The sequence below is a fragment of the Pongo abelii genome, chromosome 19, assembly GCF_028885655.2.
Source record: "Pongo abelii isolate AG06213 chromosome 19, NHGRI_mPonAbe1-v2.0_pri, whole genome shotgun sequence".
NCBI classification, from domain to species: Eukaryota; Metazoa; Chordata; class Mammalia; order Primates; family Hominidae; genus Pongo; species Pongo abelii.
The window spans coordinates 77,325,387-77,348,941 of NC_072004.2; the positions used below are offsets into that span (position 1 = coordinate 77,325,387).

The window sequence follows — 23,555 nt, forward strand, 5'->3', positions numbered from 1 at the left end:
CCCTTCACTCCTTCATGACATTGACCTCTCCCGTATCTTGGGCTTCTCCTTTATACTTATGGAATAATTTCGCATAGTTTTCCTTTTACCTTAACTCTGGTTGTCATATTGTGTATCTTAGTGTCCAAATGGGTGACTCATACTTCTGGAGCTTCACACTTTCAAAACCAATTATTTTGCCTTGATTCCCCTGACCAACACTGATGGCCACAAATTACACATTGTCATTATGTGAAAATCTCAGATTTTAATGTCTTATTCTTCACTCACAATCTCTTATACTTCCAGCTCTTTTTATTTAGAATTTTATTTCCTTGACCTCTCCATTTGGTGCCACTATGATTGTATGATTTACAACCTCAGCTGCCCTTAGCACCAGTTGGTATTCCCTTTAAGTTTTGGTGTGATCTCTCCTGTTTCCTTTGGTATCTATTCCAAACCTTCACTACTCTCCTCAAATACTCAATTATGTCACCTATCCAACTTTAAACATTTAAAAATGTTTTCCTTAATTAAAATAAAATTAAAACTTGCTAGTCTGAAATCTGTGAAACTGAATCTTTTCTCCCCTATTTCTTTTGAAACAAATTTTATTGCGGTAAGAATATTTAACATGAGATCTACCCTCTTAACAGATTTTAAAAATGTAAGTTATTCTTATCTATAGGCACAATATTGTACAGTATTTCTATAGAACTTATTCATCTTGTGTAACTGAAATTTTATACTCACCGATTAGCAACTCACTATTTCCTCATACCCCCTGCTCCTGGCAACTACAATTCTATTCTTTGTTCTGTAAGTTAGACTATTTTAGATGCTTTAGGTAATTGGAATTCTGTAGTATTTGTCCTTCTGTAACTGGCTTATTTCACTTAGCATAATGTCCTTCAGATTCATTCATGTTATTACATATTACAGGATTTTCTTCTTTTTAAAGGCTGAATGATATTCTATCATATGTATATAAGGTACTTTTCCACCCCATTTATCTGACATTTAGGTTGTTTCCACAGATATTTAGATTGTTTTCCATAGGTTGGCTATTGTGAATAGTACTGCAGTGAACAGGGGAGTGCTACTGTCCCTTCAAAATCCTGATTTTAATTCTTTTGGATAAATACCCAGAAGTGGGATTACTGGATCATGTGGCTTTGCTTTTTCATAGAGAGTTAGTAAGGGCTGTTGGGAAGCTTCCTAAACTCCCTGATATTCTTACCTACAAACAACATTCATATCCTTTCAACTTGTCTCATTGGAAAAGGTGCCCTTTCACCAGACTAATCCTTTCATTTCTTGATTTTCTTCTGCTTTCTCAAGGTCTATGCTTTGCTAATTTTACACTCAATATGTTTCAGAGAAGCCTTTTGAAGGAGTTGTTTTCATTAGTTGCTGAATTTTCTCACTTCCCATTTCATGGAAATCTGGCTTCCACCTCCAAAATTCTACTAAAACAAATTTTATTAAAGCCATTATTATCAACTGTTTAGTCATTATTTTGTATTTATCACTGTTAGGGCTAGGTGAGGTGGCTCATGCCTGTATTCCCAGCACTTCGGAAGGCCAATGTGGGAGGATCATTTGAGACCAGGAGTTCAAGACCAGCCTGGGCAATATAGTGAGATCCCATCTCTACAAAAAATAATAAAAACAAAAAATTAGTTGGGCATGTTGGCACACAGCTGTAGTCCTAGCTGCTGGAGAGGCTGAAGTAAGAGGATTGTTTAAGCCTAGGATTTCGAGACAGGAGTTTGAGACTGCAGTGAGCCATGATCGCACTACTGCATTCCAGCCTGGGCAACAGAGAAACTCTGGCTCTAAAAAGATAAACAAAAACAGCACTATCATCAATTGCCTCTTTTCTGAAAATAAAGTGTAGTATCCACTGAACCAAAAAATTCAGTTCAATAGACATTTTTTTGAGGGTTTCTTAATTAGGCACCGGAAACAGAAGAATGAATTATCTTGCTCCGTAGAAGCTGACAGTTTAGTGAGGGATATTGACATGCAAGCAATCATAATACCAAGGGCTTTCACTGAGATACATAGTAAGTGCTATGGGAACACAGAGGAAAAATTTACCATTCCCAGGGCAAGTTGTGGAAGCCTTTGCCTATGTGCCCTTGTGTGATTTTTCTGACAGTTTCTGGAAGTTCTTTAGGAAACAGGTTGAAAGATTTGAATATTAAAAGATTGAAGAGGGTGGGGTAAAAAAGAAAGAAGTTTGAAAGGCTGAAAACACAGATTGGCTCCCCTTTCTTTTAGTGATTATTATTTTTTTGCGAGATAGTGGGGGGAATAAGGATAATTATTCTTTTTGATTAATTAACTAAATGTTTTGTTATGTGTGTGCAGCACTTCATAAAGCCTGTAAAATTTTTAGTAAAATTCGAAGTGGTAAGATTTATGTGAATGATCTTCCAGTGATCCTTTGCATCTTGAGAATTTCTATAAGTGATTTAGAAATGCGACAGGCACTAAAGACTGTTGATATTGATGGTAAGTTTTATCTTTTCAGTATTAGTTTAGGGGTCTGCAATCATAAATATGTTATGTTTGTCAGATTAATTACAAATGATAGGAAAGCTAAACCTTAAAATATATTATAAAAACATCATTTTTGGTCATATTATATGTTACGAAACATTTTTACATGTTACAAGAACATTACTTACAATAATGATACTGAAAGTTGGCCTCAGGTTTATGTAATTGGATTGATTAATTACTAGGCTGGATTATGGCATATTCTCATTATTGTTCCATGCATGGTTTAATCTTATTTAGTTATGTAATTTAAATAATGTAATAAATACTTGACCCAACCACCCAAAATAAAAAGTAGGACCTTGTCAATAATTTACATCTAACTGTAAACTTTCCTAAGCAACCTATTATTCTGTTTTCCCCAACCTGAGGTAAGAATTATCTTGAATCCTATATTCATTATTCTCTTATTTTTCTGTTTAAATAGTATTATTGTTATGGATAGGTATTTTTGTAAAATAGTTCAAAAATTTTAGTTGTTTAAAAAACTTTAGTAAACAGTTTTTCATGATGTATATAATCTTTTGTTTTTTTCACTTAATATTATATGACTAAGATTTATTCATATTGTTGTATACTGCTTTTTTTTGTTTGCTCTTGCCACCCTTGAATTGATCAGCCTTTAAAAATTATGGTTGTTCTAATAGATATACGGTTATTGTCTGATTGTGGTTTTAATTTGCATTTCCTGAATGATTAAATAATGTTGAATATCTTTTCATGTGCTTGTTTGCCATTTGTATATTTTTTGCCCATTGAAAAATTGTGTTCTTATTATTGTATTTTGAGATTCTTTTTATATTCTGAATATAAGTCCTTTATTGGATATGTGATTCGTAGATATTTTATTCCATTCTGTTGCTTGTCTTTTTATTCTCTTAAGAATGTTTTTAGAAAAGGAAAAGTTCATACTTTTGATGAAGTCCAGTCTGCAATTTTTTCTTTCATGAATTGCTTTTGATATCTTATCTAAAAGATCTTTGCCAACCCAAAGTCACAACAATATCAGAAAACAAGTCAAAGTAGTTCATTAAAATTTGGACAGATGTTTCACTGTTTTTGAAAGAAAGGAGAACCCACTCTCAAGTTGTTACATTGAACAAGTGGAGACAGACAACTTGACAGACTTTTCAGTATTGAAGAAAGTGCTTCTGTGGTATGGAAGTGAGAACAACCAAGCCTTGTCTTCCTCTACAGACAATTGGAGGCACTGAAGTATTCCTCTATAGGATATTTCTGCTCAGACATTAAATTGAAATATAGATTTATACTTGTTTTCTTTGTGACATAGATAACATCACTGATGTAAATAAACCCTGTCTAAGTTGGGCTCATTTATTTAATGACAGGAGAAGATGAATTCATAGTTATTTAACTTGAAGAATCTTGAAGAACTACAAATATAAAAATTAGTCTTGAGCAAAGAGCACTGCAGTATCTACAGTACTAGTCCCATAGCATTCTTATTACTGCTGGAACACTATTTACTACCTAATTACAATATGTAAATTTTTTTCTGGTAAATATTCTTTTTACATTCTATATATAATGTCGACTGCTCTGTGTATAGATAATAGTATTCTAATGTCATTAGTTAATTCTATTTACATTTTTAGTTGCCACTTTTATCTTATGTTCTTAGTGAGTTTGCTAATAATGTTTGCTGATGGAGTTTTTTTCCCTTCTGTTTTGGAACCATTTTTATAGTTAATGGAATGCTGGATTTTTCAAATTTCCTTAAAGCTGTGGCTGATGTTTCTTATTTGGTCTCTCAGAATCCAGGTAAAAAAGACTTCTTCAAAAGTATAGAAGATAATACTTTTGTAACTGATTTTGGGGTTGGGAGGGGTGATATTTAATATATGAATTAATTTATATTTTACAAATCTCCCACTAATGTAGGCTGAGAAAAATGAGGAGTGAATTTTGTCATAAAAGGCATTACAAAACCTGGCTCATACTGCCCCCAGTATTCAAACATTCTATCTCTAATCTCTAGTTTTTCCTGCACATTAACTGCTAGACTAATTCTCTTAAAATACTATTTTCACCATGTCATTTTCCTGCTCAAGAATTTAGATGCTCTTCCTATTATCAAATGAGTCTATAGAGGCCAAACTCTCATGCTTAGCCTCCTCACCCCTTCATAATTTTGTTCACCACTCTTCCCTTTATCACAGAACCTTTCCCAGGCAAGAACCGCATACTCCAGTTAGTCATAAATCTCCATACATGCCAATATAATTCTTACTCCCACGCCTTTGTTTGTGTGTGTGTGTGTTTTTTTTCTGTTGAAATCTCACATCTGTTTTGTTCTTCATCCTTAACAGTACTTTCTTCCTTTTGCCAGGAGTCTTGTTTGTATCTCTTCCTAAAAATTTCAGATACTTATGGGTCTCCTAGTAACCTTTAGTTTACATTACCTATACATTATAAATAAAGTGGTTGGAAAGGGTATTCGTATTAATGGTAGAAACAGTACCTCCAAAAGCATGAAATCTGTGGTGTTCATGACCTGATGTTAGCAATTCTTCTATTCCTCCATTAGGCGATATCAAGTTCTTATGCTCGGTCCTTGGAATTATATATTTTTATTTTTTATTTGTAGAAATTTAAGGGGTGCAAATGCAGTTTTGTTACATAGATATATTGCATCCTGGTAAAGTCTGGCTTTTAGTGTAACCATTATTTGAATAGTTATATATTGTACTTATTAAGTAATTTTTCATCCTTCACCCCCTTCCCACACTTCCAAGTCTCCAGTAACTATTATTTCATGCTCTATGTCCATGTGTACACATTTGGCTCCCACCTATAAATTTGGCTCCTACCTATAAATGGCTTTCATTATCTTAAGTGAAACAAGTCAGAAACACAAAGTCAGATAGATAATAGTTTCATCCATGTTGCTGTAAAATATGTTATTTCATTCTTTTCTGTGGCTGACTAGTATTCCACTGTGTGTGTGTGTGTGTGTGTGTGTGTATACCACATTTTCCTTATCCAGTCATCCATTGATGGACACTTAGGTTGATTTTACATCTTTGCTATTGTGGATTGTGCTGTGATAAACATATGAGTGCAGGTATCTTTTTGAGATAATGGTTTCTTTTCCTTTGGGTATATATACCTAGTAGTGGAATTGTTGGATCATACAGTAGTTCTGTTTTTAGTTCTTTGAGAAATCTCCACACTGCTTTCCATTTTTTCATAATGCTCGTTTGGCCATTTGTATGTCTTCTTTTGAAAAATGTCTATTCATATCGTTTGCCCACTTTTTAGCAGGATTATTTATTGCTTTTGTTGTCTTTGATCTGTTTGAGTTCTTTGTACATTCTGGATATCAGTCCTTGTTGGATGCATAGTTTGCAAATATTTTCTCCTATTCTTCAAGTTGTCTGTTCATTCTGTTGATTATTTCTTTTGCTGTGCAGAAGCTTTTTAGTTTAGTTGTCTCATTTGTCTTTTTTTGTTGTTGTTGCTTGTGCTTTCGAGTTCTTAGTCATTAATTCTTTGCCTAGACCAATATCAGTAAGAGTTTTCCTTGGGTTTTCATGTAGTATTCTTTTTTTTTTTTTTAGATGGAGTCTCGCTCTGTTGCCCAGGCTGGAGTGCAGTGGTGCGATCTTGGCTCACTGCAAGCTCTGCCTCCTGGATTCACACCATTATCCTGCCTCAGCCTCCCAAGTAGCTGGGACTACAGGTGCCTGCCACCACGTCTGGCTAATTTTTTTGTATTTTTAGTGGAGACGGGGTTTCACCGTGTTAGCCAGGATGGTCTCGATCTCCTGACCTCATGATCCCCCCGCCTTGGCCTCCCAAAGTGCTAGGATTACAGGCGTGAGCCACCGCACCTGGCCTCGTCTAGTATTCTTAAAGCTTCAAGTATTACATTTAAATTTAGATCCATCTTGAGTTGATTTTGTATATCGTGGGAGACAGGGGTCCAGTTTCATTCTTCTGCGAATGGCAATCCAATTTTCCCTTTACCATTTATTGAAAAGAGCGTCCTTTCACCAGTGTATGTTTTTGTCAACTTTGTCAAAGATCAGGTGGCTATAGATATGAAGCTTCATTTCTGAGTTCTGTTTTCTGTTCCACTGATTTATGTTTCTACTTTTATAGCACTACCATGCTGTTTTGGTTACTGTTATAGTATAATTTGATGTCAGGTAATGTGATGTCTCCGGCTTTGTTCTTTTGTTTAGGATTACTTTGGCTGTTTGGGCTCCTTTAGTTCCGTGTAAATTTTAAGATTATTTTTTCTACTTCTGTGAAAAAAGACATTGGTATTTTGATAGAGATTGCACTGAATCTGTAGATTGCTTTGGGCAGTATGGTCATTTTAATGATATTAAGTTTTTGATCCATGAGCATGGGATGTTTTTCCATTTGTTTGTGTTCTCTATAGTTTATTTCATCACTGTTTTGTAGTTTTCCTTGTAGAGATCTTTCACCTCTTTGGTTAAATGTATTCCTAGGTACTTTGTTTTTTGTAGCTAAGCTAAATGGCATTGCCTTTTTGATTGGTTCTCAGCTTGATACTAGTGTATAGAAATGCCACCAATTTTTGTATGTTGATTTTATCTACTTAAACATTAACAAATTTATTTATCAAATCTAAGAGTTTTTTGGGAGGAGTCTTTAGGGTTTTCTCAGTATAAGATTATATCATCAGCAAACAGACATAATTTGACTTCCTCTTTTCCAACTTGGATGCCTCTTACTTTTTTTCTCTTGCCTTATTGCTCTGGCTAAGGCTTCCAGTAATATATTCAATAGGAGTGGTGAAAGTAGGCATCCTTGTTTTGTTTCGGTTCTTAGGGGGAATGCTTTAAACATTTCCCCATTCAGCAGGATGTTGGCTGTGGGTTTGTCATATATGGCCTTTATTATTTTGAGGTATGTTCCTTTTATAGTGAATCAGATTGTATATTTACTTATTTATTATTTATTTATTTTTTGAGATGGAGTCTTGCTCTGTCATGCAGGCTGGAGTGCAGTGGCACAGTCTTGGCTCACTGCAACCTCTGCCTCCCAGGTTCGAGGGATTCTCCTGCCTCAGCCTCCCAAGTAACTGGGACTACAGGCGTGCACCACCATGCCTGGCTAAATTTTTATATTTTTAGTAGAGATGGGGTTTTACCATGTTGGCCAGGCTGATTTCGAACTCCTGACCTCAAGTGATCCGCCTGCCTTGGTCCCAAAGTGTTGGAATTACAGGCATGAGCCACTGCACCTGGCCCAGATTTTATTTTGTTAGAATCAAGGATATGTGAATGTGATAGTCTTTATAGAACTGGATTAGCAAGTAAAAGGCAATAAAAACTCTTCAATACTTACTTACTCATTTATGTAATAAACATTAATATGCCTATATATGCAGCAGTGAACAATATAGATATGATGCTTGGCTTGCTTTTTCTTTTTGGCATTTTGATAGACTCCATGGCATTAGGATTTTCCTGGTTCTCTTTTATCTGCTTGGTTTTTGACTTATATTTTTTTTCTTGTTTCAGTTGCATGTAATTCTTCTCTGATCTTGGTTATTTCTTTTCTTCTGCTGGGTTTGGGTTTGGTTTGTTCTTGTTCTCTAGTACCTTGAGGTGTGACCTTAGATTGCCAATTTGTGCTCTTTCAGACTTTTTGATGTAGACATTTTATGCTATTAACTTTCCTTTTAATACTGCTTTTGCTGTATCCCAGAGGTTTTGATAGATTGTGTCACTATTATTGTTCAGTTCAAAGAATTTTTAAATTTCCATCTTGATTTCATTGTTGACCCAGTGATTATTCAGGAGCAGATTATTTAATTTCCCTGTATTTGCATGGTTTTGAGGGTTCCTTTTGGAGTTGATTTCCAGTTTATTTCACTGTAGCAAGAGTACTTGCTGTAATTTTAATTTTCTTAAATTTGTTGAGGCTTGTTTTGTGGCCTACCATATGGTCTATCTTGGAGGATGTTCCATGTGCTGATGAATAGAATTCACAGTCTGCATTTATTGGGTAGAATGTTCTGTAAATTTCTGTTAGATCAATTTTTTTTAGAGTATAGTTTAAGTCCATTGTTTTTTTGTTGACTTTCTGTCTTGATGACCTGTCTAATGCAGTCAGTTGAGTATTGAAGCCCCCTACTACTGTTGCTGTCTATCTCATTTCTTAGGTCTAGTAGTAACTGTTTTATAAATTTGGGAGCTCCAGTGTTAGGTGCATATATATTTAGGATTATGATATTTTCCTGTTGGACTAGTCCTATTATTATATAATTTCCCTCTTTGCATTTTTAAACTGCTGTTGCTTTAAGTTTGTTTTGTCTGATATAAGAATAGCTACTCCTGCTTGCTTTTGGTGTCCATTTGCATGTTGTATCTTTTTCCACCCCTTTACCTTAGGTTTATGTGAGTGAGTCCTTAAGTGTCAAGTGAGTCTCTTGAAGAGAGCAGATACTTGGTTGGTGAATTCTTATCCATTCTGCCATTCTCTGTCTTTTAAGTGGAGCATTTAGATCATTTACATTCAATGTTAGTATTGAGATGTGAGGTACCATTCTATTCATTGTGCTATTTGTTGACAGAATATCTTGGGTTTTTTTCTTGTGTTATTGTTTTATAGGTCCTGTGAAATTTATGCTTTAAGGAGATTCTATTTTGGTGTATTTTGAGGATTTGTTTCAAGATTTAGAGCTCCTTTTAGCAGTTCTTTTAGCAGTCAGTAGTGCCGGTTTGGTAATGGCAAATTCTCTCAGCATTTGTTTGAAAAAAGACTGTATTTTTCCTTCATTTATGAAGCTCAGTTTCACTGGATACAAAATTCTTGGCTGGTAATTGTTTTGTTTAAGGAGGCTAAAGATAGGACCCAATCCTTTCTAGCTTGTAGGGTTTCTGCTGAGAAATCTGCTGTTAATCTGATAGGTTTTCCTTTATAGGTTACCTGATGCTTTTGCCACACAGCTCTTAAGATTCTTTCCTTCATCTTGACTTTAGATAACCTGATGACTATGTGCCAAGGCAATGATCTTTTTGCAATGAATTTCTCAGGTGTTCTTTGAGCTTTTTGTATTTGGATGTCTAGATCTCTCACAAGGCTGGGGAAGTTTCTCTCAATTATTCCCTCAAATATGTTTTAACAGACTTTTAGATTTCTCTTCTGCTTTGGAAACACCAATTATTCTTAGGCTTGGTCATTTAACGTAATCCCAAACTTCCTGGAGGCTTTGTTCATTTTTTTTTTTTTTTTTTGAGGCAGAGTCTCGCTCTGTCACCAGGCTGGAGTGCAGTGACGCGATCTCGGCTTACTGCAACCTCTGCCTCCCAGGTTCAAGTGATTCTCCTACCTCAGCCTCCCAAGTAGCTGGGACTACAGTTGCGCACCACCAAACCCAGCTAATTTTTGTATTTTTAGTAGAGACTGGGTTTCACCAAGTTGGCCAGGATGGCCTCGATCACGTGACCTCATGATCCGCCTGCCTCAGCCTCCCAAAGTGCTGGGATTACAGGTGTGAGCCACTGCACCCGGCCTGTTCATTTTAAAAAATTCTTTCTTCTTTGTTTTTGTTGTCTTGGGTTAATTAGAAAGCCTTGTCTTCATGCTCTGAAGTTTTTTCTTCTACTTATTTGATTCTATTACTGAGACTTTCCAGCACATTTTGTGTTTCTCTAAGTGTGTCCTTCATTTCCAGAAGTTATGATTGTTTTTTATTTATGTTATTTCACTGGAGATTTTCCCATACATATCCTGTATCTTTTTTTTTTTTTTTTTTGATTTCTTTAAGTTAGACTTCACCTTTCTCTGGTGCCTCCTTGATTAGCCTAATAATTGACCTTCTGAATTATTTTTCTGGCAATTCAGAGATTTCATCTTGATTTGGATCCATTGCTGCTAAGCTTTTGAGTGTGATCTTCTGGAGATGTAAAAGAACGTTGTTTTGTCATATTACCAGAATTGTTTTTCTGGTTCCTTCTCATTTGGGTAGACTATGTCAGAGGGAAGCTCTGGGACTCAAGGGCTGCTATTCAGATTCTTTTGTTCCTCAGGGTGCTCCCTTGATTTGGTGCTTTTCTCCTTCCCCTAGGGGCTTCCTGAGACATAGGGCTTCCTGGACAAGTGGCTTCCTGAGAGCCAAACTGCAGTGATTGTTATTTCTCTTTTGGATCTAGCCACCCAGTGGAGCTACCAGGCTCCAGGCTGGTGCTGGAGAGTGTCTGCAAAGAGTCCTGTGATGTGTTCCATCTTCAGGTCTCTCAGCCGTGAATACCAGCACCTGCACCAATGGAGGTAGCAGGGGAGTGAAGTGGACTGTATTGGGGCCCTTGGTTGTATTTTTGTTTAGTGTGCTGGTTTTGTGTTGGTTGGCCTCCAGCCAGGAGGTGGCACTTTCAAGAGCACATCAGCTGCAGTAGTATAGGGAGATTACAAGCTTGCCCTAGGGTCAGGTGGTGGGCAGGGCCATAGAGCTCTCAAGAGATTATGTTCTTTGTCTTCTACTACCAGGATTGGTAGAGAAAGATCATCAGGTGGGACAGGTTAGGCATGTCTGAGCTCAAACTCTGTTTGGGTGGGCCTTGCTGCAGCTGCTGTCAGGGTGAAGGTGTGGTTCTCAGGCCAATGGAGTTATGTTCCTGGGAGGATTATGGCTGCCTCTGCTGCCTGACAGGTCGCCAGGGAAGTGGGGGAAAGCCAGCAGCGATAGGCCTCACTCAGCTTCCACGCAGCCCACAGTCTGAAAGACTGGTTTCACTCCCACTGCACTTCACCTGTAGCACCGAGTTTATTTCCATGCAGGCGTGAGCAGGGATGAGAACTTGCCCCAGGCTACAAGCCTCCCCACTGAGAAAGCAAGCCGACTCACAGTTACTTGCCCATCCCACAGAGCCTGCAAGGGCATCCACCTCCTTCAAGGGGTCTGTGGATTCTCTTGGCTTTTCTGATATGTTCCTGCAGTAGTTCTTGGAGCAAAAGTTCACAATGCGAGTGTCTACTAACTGACTACTTTTTAAATCATAACTTAGAATAGCTTATTTACTTTCCTATATTTCTTGATTTTTCAAGTCTTGGTTTCCTATTTTGATGTTTTGATAATTCATTTTGCCTTGACAAAGCATAAATTACCATTTTTTTGGGAAGTAATTTCACTCTTGTTGCCCAGGCTGGAGTGCAATGGTGCGATCTCGCTCACTGCAACCTCTGCCTCCCTGGTTCAAGCAATTCTCCTGCCTCAGCCTCCTGAGTAGCTGGGATTACAAGCGCACACTACCACGCCCGGCTAATTTTTGTATTTTTCATAGAAGTGGGATTTCACCATGTTGGCCAGGCTGGTCTCGAACTCCTAACCTCAGGTGATCCACCTGCCGTGGCCTCCCAAAGTGCTGGGATTACAGGCGTGAGCCACTGTGCCCTGCTAGAAAACATAAATTATATGTATGTATCTGTGGTCAGTACATAGGAGTCCAAACACACATAAAAATCTGAAGTCAGAAAAAAATGTAAGTTGAGTTCCAGACAATAGGGAAAAATGATGGATAGGAGGCAGGACTAACTTGCAACTTTCACTCGGACAGACAGAGCAGCATGTAGAGACCACTTTTTGAATCACAACTTAGACTAGCTTATTTACTTCCCTATATTCCTTGATTTTTCAAGTCCTGGTTTCCTATTTTGACCTTATTTTCTGTTTGTGGACAGTGTTCTGAGACTAATCAAGAACTCTCAGGTTTCTTTTGTTCCTTTTAAAAGAACACATATAATTCTTGAATATATTGTTTTAATAAAATATCCAAGCAATATATGTGTATAAAGATGTGAAAGACCTTCTTTAACCCAAGATTGCTACAGGTTAATACTGACCTGAGAATTCTTTTTATATGCACATACATACATATAATTTATGTTTTGTCAAGGCAAAGTGAGTTATCAATTACTAGGCAGAGTGGAAGCAAAGGACCTAGGTCTCATAGAAACTAGTAAAAAGATCGAGCATACAGTTAGAAATCAAGAGACTCCCTAGAGAAAAATAAAAGGGAAAAATGCAAATATCTTTTTCTTAAGAGAAAAAGAAATTTTGCCACCTTGTTTTGCAGGATCTATCTTGTTTAATTATATTTCTCAATTATGAAATTAGTAATCTTTTAATATAATTACTGGTCATTTGTATATTTTTTCTATGAATTGCCTTTTCACATATACTTTTCATTTAAAAAACTGGGTTGTTCATCTCATTGATTTGTAGGAGTTTTCATATTCTGGCTATTGATCCTTTATTATGTATGTTACAAATGTTTTCTTCTAGTCCATTGTTTCTCTTTTAATTTTGAAATGGTGTCTTTGATTTTTGGAATGGGACTGTTACATTTTATCACAAAATTTATTATTTTTTCTTTATGTCTTCTGGTTTTGAGTTGTGCTTAAAGAGGCCTTTCTCACCTCAATAGTACACACATACATATTCATCATGATTGTGGAGTACTGGTTTTCAATGCTCCAGGGAACCTGGAGATGGGTAGGTGGGAATAGGGCAAGTTTAAATGCCACAAAGCTCACTGTTCTTATTGAGACTCAGTCATTTTTCTTGAAGAAATTCCTCGGATAGCTGCAAGCCGTTGGCTTATTTTCAGAGTTTTGAAACAAGTTGGTTCTGATAATTTTTGCCAGAGTTCTCATTGCTTTTATGGAGGAGAGGGTTTCTGGAGGTCCCTTCCTCTGCTATTTTTGTTCACTTGATCAATAATGACTAGTTGAGACCAGGCATGGTGGCTCACGCCTGTAGTCCCAGCACTTTGGGAGGCCAGGGCGGGTGGATCACTTAAGCCCAGGAGTTCGAGACCAGCCTGGGCAACATGGCAAAAATCCATCTCTACAAAAATACAAAGAAATTAGCGGGGCATAGTGGTACGTGTCTGTAGTCCCAGCTACTCAACAGGCTGAGGTGGGAGAATCACTTGAGCTGGGGAGGCAGAGGTTGCAGTAAGCCGAGATCGTGTAATTGCATTCCAGCCTGGGCTACAGAGAGATACCCTGTCTTTAAAAAAGAAAATTAATTAATTAAAAAAAAGACTAATCGAATGAACAAATAATGCCCAGTTTTTCCTCCTTGACTGTGCTTATCAAAGAACTTAGTAATCATTAGTTTATTATATGATGATTTCAAGAAAATCTAGTCTGACTATAAATGATTTTCCGTCTGAAATTGATAATGGGAATTGTGTGTTTTTTTTGTCAATGCTAATTAAGGGGTGTAGTGGTCAGGAAGAATATAAATTTAGCAGTTGGACATGGCTTTCAATCTGTTTAATTTTTAAGGAAGTTTTTTTGTGGAAAATTATAATTTATCTGAATATTTTCTTTTTAAAATTAAAAATATACTGAGCTCTCTGATGTGACTCTAAAAATTTTAGAAAATGATAAAGTGATTTGGTGTTTAATTTATTTTAGTTAAATTGTTTTAAAATTATAGAATCTAACATTCAGAAGCAGATGTCTTGGGGACCCCCAGATTTGGTTTGCTAGTCAGGGCCATGCTGAATATTTCCTTCTGACTAGGTTCTTTTCAATTCATTTTATATGCTAAGATTGTTGACATAAGAATATGAAATTCCTATGGAGAAATAAAAGACCAATGTTTTAACCACTATTATAAAGTTATTTTATAACAGTGGTTTACTTGTAGATAAATATTTATAAAACCCTGTGCTTATACAAGGTTATTTTCCCTTAGTTAGGCTATTGACACAAAATCAGCTCCTTTTCCAAGAAAAGCTGTTGATTCTCATGGTATAATAATTTGTTTTTTGCAGCATTCCAGGATGCCTTGAAGACTTTCTGTAGGATAAAAGGTGGTCGAGTTTCAACTGATGAAGTGTTTGCTGTTTTGGATAGCATGGGTATCCCTATAAACCCTGAAATTTTAGAAGAAGTGATAAAACATACCTATATTGACAGTGAGTTATTTGCATTGAGATATATATGTCAATATATATATGTGCATATGTTTATACATTTTTTCCAGATATCAGTTTTGTGATCTGTCCTTTGCTTCTCCTTTTTTCTCTTGATTCTTACCTTTTGCCATTGACACTGTTTACTGGTGTCTATAGTAAGAAATAGTCTAGAAAAATTAAATGAGAGGTTTCTAAAATTGTTATAGTTTGGTATGTTTGGTTAAAGAATAAAATGAATTTTAAAAAATTCAGCCTTATATCTCTTTTCCAAGTCATTTCTGGTCTTTGTGGAGAAGTAGTTTCTTGTAGTATCAAGAGCATGGACTCCATAAGTTAGAAGACCTAAATTTCCTGAATTCTCAATTTTATTATGTAGCTTTGATTAAACAACTTTGCTATGCCCTTCAGTTACTCTCTGCACAATGTGGATTGCTTTAAACATGATAAAAATATTTAGCAGGTGTTTTGTATTACATGTTTACTTGTAACCAGAGGATGTCCTATCATAATTAGTGATTAATTGATTGATTCATTTGTTTTATTATTGTGGGCGGCAAGCCACCCAGGTGCCGAGGCAAGATACTGAGGGCACGAGCTGTTCCAGTATAATAAAATATATAAAATAAGTATAGTTATACTAGATATAGATCTTAGATATGATTATATATGAATATCATTAATCATTAGTTTGTAGCAATTACTCTTTATTTCAATATTATAATAATCCTCGCTCTACAATCATAACCTAGGAAAAACCAGGCCATACAGAGATAGGAGCTGAGGGGACATAGTGAGAAGTGACCAGAAGACAGGAGTGTGAGCCTTCTGTTATGCCTGGACAGGGCCACCAGAGGGATCCTTGGTCTAGCGGCAATGCCAGTATCTGGGAAGATGCCCGTTGCCAAGCGGATCGTGGTCTAGCGGTAGCGTCAGTGTCAAGGAAAAACACCCGCTACTTAACAGACTGGGAAAGGCAGTCTCCCTTTCCCTGGGGGAGTTTAGAGAAGACTCTACTCCTCCACCTCTTGTGGAGGGCCTGACGGAGGGCCTGACTGATGTCAGGCCTGCCCACAGTTATCTGGAGGCCTAACTGTCTCCCTGTGATGTTGTGCTTCAGTGGTCATGCTCCTAGCCCGCCTTCATGTTCCATCCTGTACACCTGGCTCTGCCTTTTAGATAGCAGTAGCAAATTAGTGAAAGTACTAAAAGCAGAAATAATGGCGTAAGCTGTCTGTCTGTCTCTGTCTCTCTCTGCCTCAGCTGCCAGGCAGGGAAGGGTCCCCTGTCCAGTGGACATGTGACCCACGTGACCTTACCTATCAATGGAGATGGCTCACACTCCTTACCCTGCCCCTTTGTTTTGTATCCAATAAATATCAGCGCAGCCTGGCATTCGGGGCCACTACCGGTCTCCGCATCTTGGTGGTAGTGGTACCCCGGGCCCAGCTGTCTTTTCTTTTATCTCTTTGTCTTGTGTCTCTATTTCTACACTCTCTCGTCTCCACACACGGGGAGAAAACCCACCGACCCTGTGGGGCTGGACCCTACAATTATTTTATTATTTTTAGAGACAGTGTCTCACTCTGTTGCCCAGGCTGTAGTGCAGTGTTGTGATCATAGCTTGCTGTAATCTTGACCTCCTAGGCTCAATAATCCTCCCACCTCATCTTCCTGAATAGCTAGGACTATAGGTGTGCACCATCATGCCAGGCTAATTTTTATTTTGTAGAGATGAGGTCTTGCTATGTTTCCTAGGCTGGTCTCAAACTTCTGGCCGCAAGTGATCCTCCTGCCTCAGCCTGCTGAGTAGCTGGAATTACAGGCATGAGCCACTGGGCCCAGCCTGATTCATTCACTTAATGAATCAGATAGTCATTTAATATCTACTATGCCTGGAACTGTGCTAGGTGATGCAAAGATGAATAAAACACACTTCTTTTTTTTTTTTTTTTTTTTTTTTGAGGGAGCTCATGTTCAAGTGTGGGAAGAGTCACGTAAACGGAAAATTAAAATGCTCCATGGCAAATACTATAATAGAGTGTACATAGGCTACTAATACATACTGGAAGCCTTAGGGAAAGATTATCAGAGGGGCTGATGTCTGAGCTAAATCTTGAAGGATCAGTATGAATTAAGTAGTTGAAGGTGGTAGCAAAGAGTGAGAAAAACATCTTAAGCCAAAGGAACAGTTTGTGTAAATATGGCAGAAAAATAATCAGACATGACATCTTTTTGAGTGGGCTTCCACTAGTTTTTGTCATTTATTAATAGTGGTTTTGTAGTGGGCTTTTGGTTGCTGATATGTGGTCTGGAGATAGAATCAGGCCACATGGAGTTCTCTTAGGAAGTCAGGTATGGTGGGCTCTGGGGTGAGGCATGAGTGGAAGGATATGATGGGGTATGAAAATGTAAAATGGGGATTTTAAAGACTAATCTTAAGCCTTTAGGGCATGCCCTACCAGGAACAACAGAAATCATATCTGAAACAGCTGCAGTACCTTGCTTTTTGGCTTATAGAGTTCTGGCCTGGGTCTCTAGGTCTCCTGCTTTATTTGGGGAGGTGTATTGGACAAATGATACTAATTTTATAGAATTGTTATAGGAATTAAATATAAACATTTATCACAGTGCTTGGCACCTAGAACAGACAGAAGAGGGGTGAGGCAGAAACCTGAGAGTCATCCTTGGCAACTCTACTTCTGTATTCCTCATGCAATAGTTCCCTTAGTTAAAGTCTTAGATACATCTTTTTAAAAACTTTTCTCCTTTTTTCTATATATAAGATAGATATCTGTTAAGTCTTTCTATCTCTCTCTCTTTTTTTTACTCCGCTCTGTCGCCAGACTGTAGTGCAGTGGTGTGATCTCGGCTCACTGCAACCTCCGACTCCCTGGTTCAAGCGGTTCTCCTGCCTCAGCCTCCGAGTAGCTGGGATTACAGGCACGTGCCAGCTAATTTTTGTATTTTTAGTAGAGACAGGGTTTCACCATGTTGGCCAGGATGGTCTCGATCTCCTGACCTCGTGATCCACCTGCCTTGGCCTCCCAAAGTGCTGGGATTACAGACGTGATCTATTTCTCTTTATCTCCCTATCTTAGTCCAAGTTCACATAACCTTTCCTCAGGACCATTGCAGTTCATCCTAACAAGTATACCCCTGTCCACTCTTATGTTCCTTTATACTGCAGCCATAATGATCTTCGTTCAAATACAGGTCTGATCATGTTATTCTCCTCACATAAAATCTAATAATACTTCTTGGGATAAATAACTCTTTTAGTGTGGTTTACAGGGCCTTGTGTGTTCTGGCTTTTACCCAGATCTTCAGCTTTATCTGAGACCGTATTCTTCCTTGCTCTCTGTGCCTTTTTAGAGTTTCAACTATATACCATGCCCCTTCTTGCCAAATAGCTGTTGCATGTGTTCATTTCTCTTCCTTGAACCTTTTACTCCCCTTAGGTAATTCCTACTTATACTTTAGATCCAAACTCAACTGTTTTTTCCTCAGGGATGTTTTCCCAGACCTCTCTGAGTAGGTCAGATTCTCATATTATACACTCTCATAACACTATTCATAATTGAAATTTGTATTTTTGTTTGATTGACATTGATATTTCAAATAAGACTGAGCATCAGGTGAGCAGATATCATGTCTGCTTTAGCTTAATATTGTATCTTCAGTACCTAGCATGGTGCTTATGGCACTTATTAACCGCTCAACAAATACTTGTTGAATGAATGAATAATTCTGATTCCTCATGCTACATCTTCCAATCAGAAAGAACAAAATGTTCTTCATTTTATCATATGAATAAGCTGGCTGCAGTTTGAGACAAAATTCCTCATAAGGAAGGTCCTTATCTTTTGACCAGGAAAATAATCTTAATAGATATGTTAGATTATGAGAGTTAAAACATACTGGGAAACACCTAGATTGAGCAAAAAGATAAGATAAAGTACTGTACATAAGAAAGCAACAGGAATTTGAAATATAGTAGTGGCTCAGTAGTGAAGGAAGAAGATGGATAGAACCTAAGAGTGAGTGAGGGTAGAGTAACCATAGAACTTTAGGACTATAGTATGTAGTTGCTTGCTGTGCTTCTTAAGAACTCCCTTACTCCCATCAATTGCAAATTACCAGTAAAAGTTGGTAATATACAATAGACTTGTATTAGTATCGTTGGTGGGGAGATTTCAAGGATAAAGACCTATAGGTTCTATGTTTGATCTGCTTGGGGCAGAAAGAGGATTGCACCTGTAGTAATGTGAGTGAGATCAAGAGTCCATGGGAATAGAGAAACAAAGCAAAAATAAAAAGAGCACAAGTGACTCAGGAATCCTCAAATTTTGGTCAAGGTATTGATTTATGTTAGTATATGCTCTGGGGTCTGAGCTATTTTAATATTAAAGGAAACATTAACCCCAGGATGCCAAAAATTTTGGGTCACCCAGGTAGGAGATGTTAATTTTTCTGTAGCAGAATTTTGCAGTAAGGAATAATATAACACAGTCCTGCTAAAAGAAGACATAGCACTGCAGGTACTGTTCCAGCATCTTTTTTTTTTTTTTTTTTTTTTTTTTTTCTAGAATAAATTTTTTATTTTATTCTATTTTATTTATTTATTTATTTATTTTTTTCTTTTATTGTAATTATTATTATTATTATTATTATTATACTTTAGGTTTTATGGTACATGTGCCCAATGTGCAGTAAGTTACATATGTATACATGTGCCATGCTGGTGCACTGCACCCACCAACTCGTCATCTAGCATTAGGTATATCTCCCAATGTTATCCCTCCCCCCTCCCCCCAACCCACAACAGTCCCTGAAGTGTGATGTTCCCCTTCCTGTGTCCATGTGTTCTCATTGTTCAATTCCCACCTATGAGTGAGAATATGCGGTGTTTGGTTTTTTGTTCTTGCGATAGTTTACTGAGAATGATGATTTCCAATTTCATCCATGTCCCTACAAAGGACATGAACTCATCATTTCTTATGGCTGCATACTGTTCCAGCATCTTATTTTTGCATTTGGTGTATTGTTGGAGATGATAGGTAGATAATATGTTCATCTTTATAGATGTTTGCAATGAGAGAGAAGGAATTAGCCCCCTGAAATTTTCAAGAAAGTCCAAGGAGGATTTGCTTTATTAAGATATGGCAAGAAGTGCCATATGGAAAATCAGCTGATGGCAGTTCTTAGAGGGTCAGGTATTTTGGTTTCTGAAATAGTGTATTGGTATAGCAGTTTTTTTTTTTTTTCTCTCATGGAGGTTAGAGATCTGGAAATTGAACTGGGTGGGAAGTTGTGACTAGTGCAGTTTTTGCTAGAGAAGGCTTTCGATATTGTGGAGCTACCTGAAGATTACAGAAATGTACTGTTAATGGTCACTTAGCACCTTCAGAGTAATGTTGCCTTGCATATATGACCTTAATAATTAGGATCATTTTTTTCCTCTCACAGTAGGTAGTTGCGTTTTCCAGGATGAATTTCCTCCAGAATTGTATACCTTAGAGTAGGAGGCTGTTTTGAGCTCCCCTTAGGAAATAAATGATACCTATGACCATATTGATTGCCTTAGTTTCAACCAGGAATCATTCTTTAAGGTTTTGCTAAGTTAGATAGGGACCAAAATAGTCATTTCAGATTCTGGAATGCGTCTTTGGCCACTAGGGACTATTTAAGTAGGTAATATTTGTTTGGGAGTTTCGTAATAGGTGTTTATATTGCATAGATGCAAGGAATAAATCTGAGCAAGAGCTAATGAATCTGTGAACATGGTTGACTACCATAGTCTTATTAGTTGACATTGGACTTCTGTTCAGAGAAAGGAGTTTCTAAATGAAGAGCAGGTAAAAGCAAGATGGCCTTTTCCACTGGATTAATACATGTATGGTCTAACAGAATACTTTTCAGTGATCAGATTCAAGAGCTTGAGGGTTGAAGCTTTGAGTTGTCTTAGGACTTAAGCCATGATCTAAGAACATGGGACATGGAATCAATCTACCATAAGTGCCAGTTACTGGGGAGGTTATGGGAAGTGTTAGAACTATAATCAGAACCAGAATGAGGATAAATACCAAGGAAATAAGAAACCAGAATGTAGGAAGCAATCTCTAATCAGAAGGCAATTTAGCACCAATTTTGTCTAGTATTTCTTTGATTGATTCAAACACATAGTACTTGCTTTGCAGTGATTTAAAGGCCTGCACCTGAAATACATAGTTTACCAATTTTCAGAGAATCAGAGTGAATCAGGTGGACCCAACACCAAAATGATACTATTCTTTGATTTACATATTTGCTTCTCGTGGCGGCAAGAGGGGCAGGGTGGCTGGGCCACTCCCCTTGGCCCTGGTCCCGGCTTGCCCCGCCCCGCCGCCATGGCCCAGGATGAGGGTATATATTTGGAGGGGATGTAGGACGCCGGCACAGAAGGAGCCAGGTGAAGCTGTGGTCCCACCGAGGAAGCTTTGTAGATACATGCATTGCACCCCTATTTTCACAAAGCTTGGCTATCAGAGCATTATGAACACTAATGACCTCAAACTCAGGTTGTCCAAAGCTGAGCAAGAACACCCACTACGTTTCTGGAATGAGCTTGAAGAAGCCCGACAGGTAGAACTTTATGCAGAGCTCCAGGCCATCAACTTTCAGGAACTGAACTTCTTTTACCAAAAGGCCATTGAAGGATTTAACCAGTCCTCTCATCAAGAAAAGGTGGATGCGTGAATGGAACCTGTCCCTTGAGAGGTACTGGGCAGTGCTGCAGGGAAGCTAGATCAGCTCCAGGCCTGGGAAAGCAAAGTTTTCCAGATTTCTCAGAACAAAGTCACAGTTCTTCTAGCTGGTGGGCAGGGGACTAGACTCGTTGCATATCCAAAGGGGATGTATGATGTTGGTTTGCCATCCCATAAGACACTTTTTCAGATTCAAGCAGAGCATATCCTGAAGCTACAACAGTTAGCTGAAAAATATTATGGCAACAAATGCATTATTCCATATAATGATCAGTGGCAGAACAGCAGAATCTACAAAGGAGTTCTTCACCAAGCACAAGTACTTTGGTTTAAAAAAAATAGAAAATATAATCTTTTTTTCAGTAAGGAATGCTCCCTGCCATGAGTTTTGATGGGCAAATTATTTTGGAAGAGAAGAACAAAGTGTCTGTGGCTCCAGATGAGAATGGTGGTCTTTATCAGGCTCTTGCAGCCTGGCATATTGTGGAGGATATGGAGCAAAGAGGCATTTGGAGCATTCATGTCTGTTGTGTCGACAGCGTATTAGTAAAAGTGGCAGACTCACAGTTCATTGGATTTTGCATTCAGAAAGGAGCAGACTGTGGAGCAAAGGTGGTAGAGAAAACAAACCCTACCGAACTGGTTGGAGTGGTTTGCCGAGTGGATGGACTTTACCAGGTGGTAGAATATAGTGATATTTCCCTGGCAACAGCTCAGAAATGAAGCTCAGATGGATGACTGCTGTTCAGTGTGGGGAATACTGCCAACCATTTATTCACTGTACCATTTCTGAGAGATGTTGTCAATGTTTATGAACCTCAGTTGCAGCACCATGTGGCTCAAAAGAAGATTCCTTATGTGGATACCCAACAGCACTTAATTAAGCCAGATAAACCCAGTGGAATAAGTATGGAAAAATTTGTCTTTGACATCTTCTAGTTCACAAAGAAGTTTGTGGTTTATGAAGTATTATGGGAAGATGACTTTTCCACACTAAAGAATGCTGACAGTCAGAATGGGAAAGACAACTCTACTACTGCAAGGCACACTTTCATTATTGCTGGGTTCTCAATGCAGGGGTCACTTTATAGATGAAAATGGCTATCATCTTCCAGTAATTTCCCACTTAAAGGATGCCAATGATGTACCAATCCAGTGTGAAATCTCTCCTCTTATCTCTAATGCTGAGGAAGGAATAGAAAGTTATGTGGCAGATATAGAATTCCATGCACCTTTAATCATCGATGAGAATGGAGTTCATGAGCTGGTGAAAAATGGTATATGAACCTGATACCAAGTTCTACCACAATAGGAATAGCTTTTGTTTTTAATAGACCAACTGTGAACCTACAGGACCTCCTGGATGGCTGAAGTTTAAATATTCACAGGGTTTTATTTTGCTTGTTGAACTCTTAGAGCTACTGCAAACTTCCCAAGATCTAGATGACTGAACTTCAGATAGCATTTTTATGATTCCTAACTCATTGAAGGTCTTATTTATATTTTTCAATTGTGTATTTTTTTCCAAGGCAAGGAAACCATTGGCAATGCAAGAAATTTCCTACAGCTGAACTATAGTCAGGATGTTCAACATCACTTTACTTGGAGCTGGAGGCATTTGAAGTTGTGCATAGTAATAATATGTCATTGTAGATGCTGAAAGGTTTCTATGGTACCAAAAGTTTATTTTATCAAACATTCAACTTTTTAAATGAAATAATTGGACAGTAAAATAAAAGTTATCTTCCTGTTTCTGGAAAACAATAAAAATTTGCTTCTTCCTCTCAGAGTTTTCACTTATGCATATTATTGAACAGTTGATTTCTTATGAATAGACTGAAGAAAAAACCATCACTATTATAGATAAGTAAATTTTCGGTCTTTTTCATCTTGGATGGCAAGCAAAATCAAATATGTGGGGGCAAGAACTATTGGGCAAAGCATTTTCTACCTCTGTGCACAATTGAAATGACATTATTCAAGGTGACTGCATCTGAACACATCCTCAGTCATGCATTATCCAAGAAGTAAAATGGTCTTAGGCAGGGTCAGGAATAGTAGGAAGTTATAAGAGTGTTGGACACAGAGAAGGTACAAAGTAAATCGTTGTTTGCTATTCACTATGTAGACATTGCATTGTTTTTTATCACCTTCTGTATATTTTGTTCAGCCAAAAATAATTTTTAGTGATAAGAAGTAGGTACTTTGCGAGGCATTGGGGAAACAAAGGAAAAACACATCCTCTGTTCTTGAGGAGTTCACAATCTAGAAATGAAGTCAAAAGAGTAAATAAATACCTGTAATAAACTCTAAAAAACATGTAAAATGAAAA

General features: G+C 37.6%; 1 protein-coding gene and 1 pseudogene across 1 annotated transcript in view; both read left to right on the top strand.

Annotated features, from left to right (window-relative positions):
• Nucleotides 1-23,555, top strand: part of LOC100445724 (EF-hand calcium-binding domain-containing protein 3) — a 544,420-nt gene that overhangs the window by 23,080 nt on the left and 497,785 nt on the right. Inside the window, exons 9-11 of the mRNA XM_063718854.1 lie at nucleotides 2,356-2,499; nucleotides 4,255-4,329; nucleotides 14,337-14,480. Of these exons, the coding sequence (XP_063574924.1) occupies nucleotides 2,356-2,499; nucleotides 4,255-4,329; nucleotides 14,337-14,480 (363 nt within the window). The remainder of the gene's footprint in view (nucleotides 1-2,355; nucleotides 2,500-4,254; nucleotides 4,330-14,336; nucleotides 14,481-23,555) is intronic.
• Nucleotides 20,979-22,756, top strand: LOC103889603 (UDP-N-acetylhexosamine pyrophosphorylase-like; annotated as a pseudogene).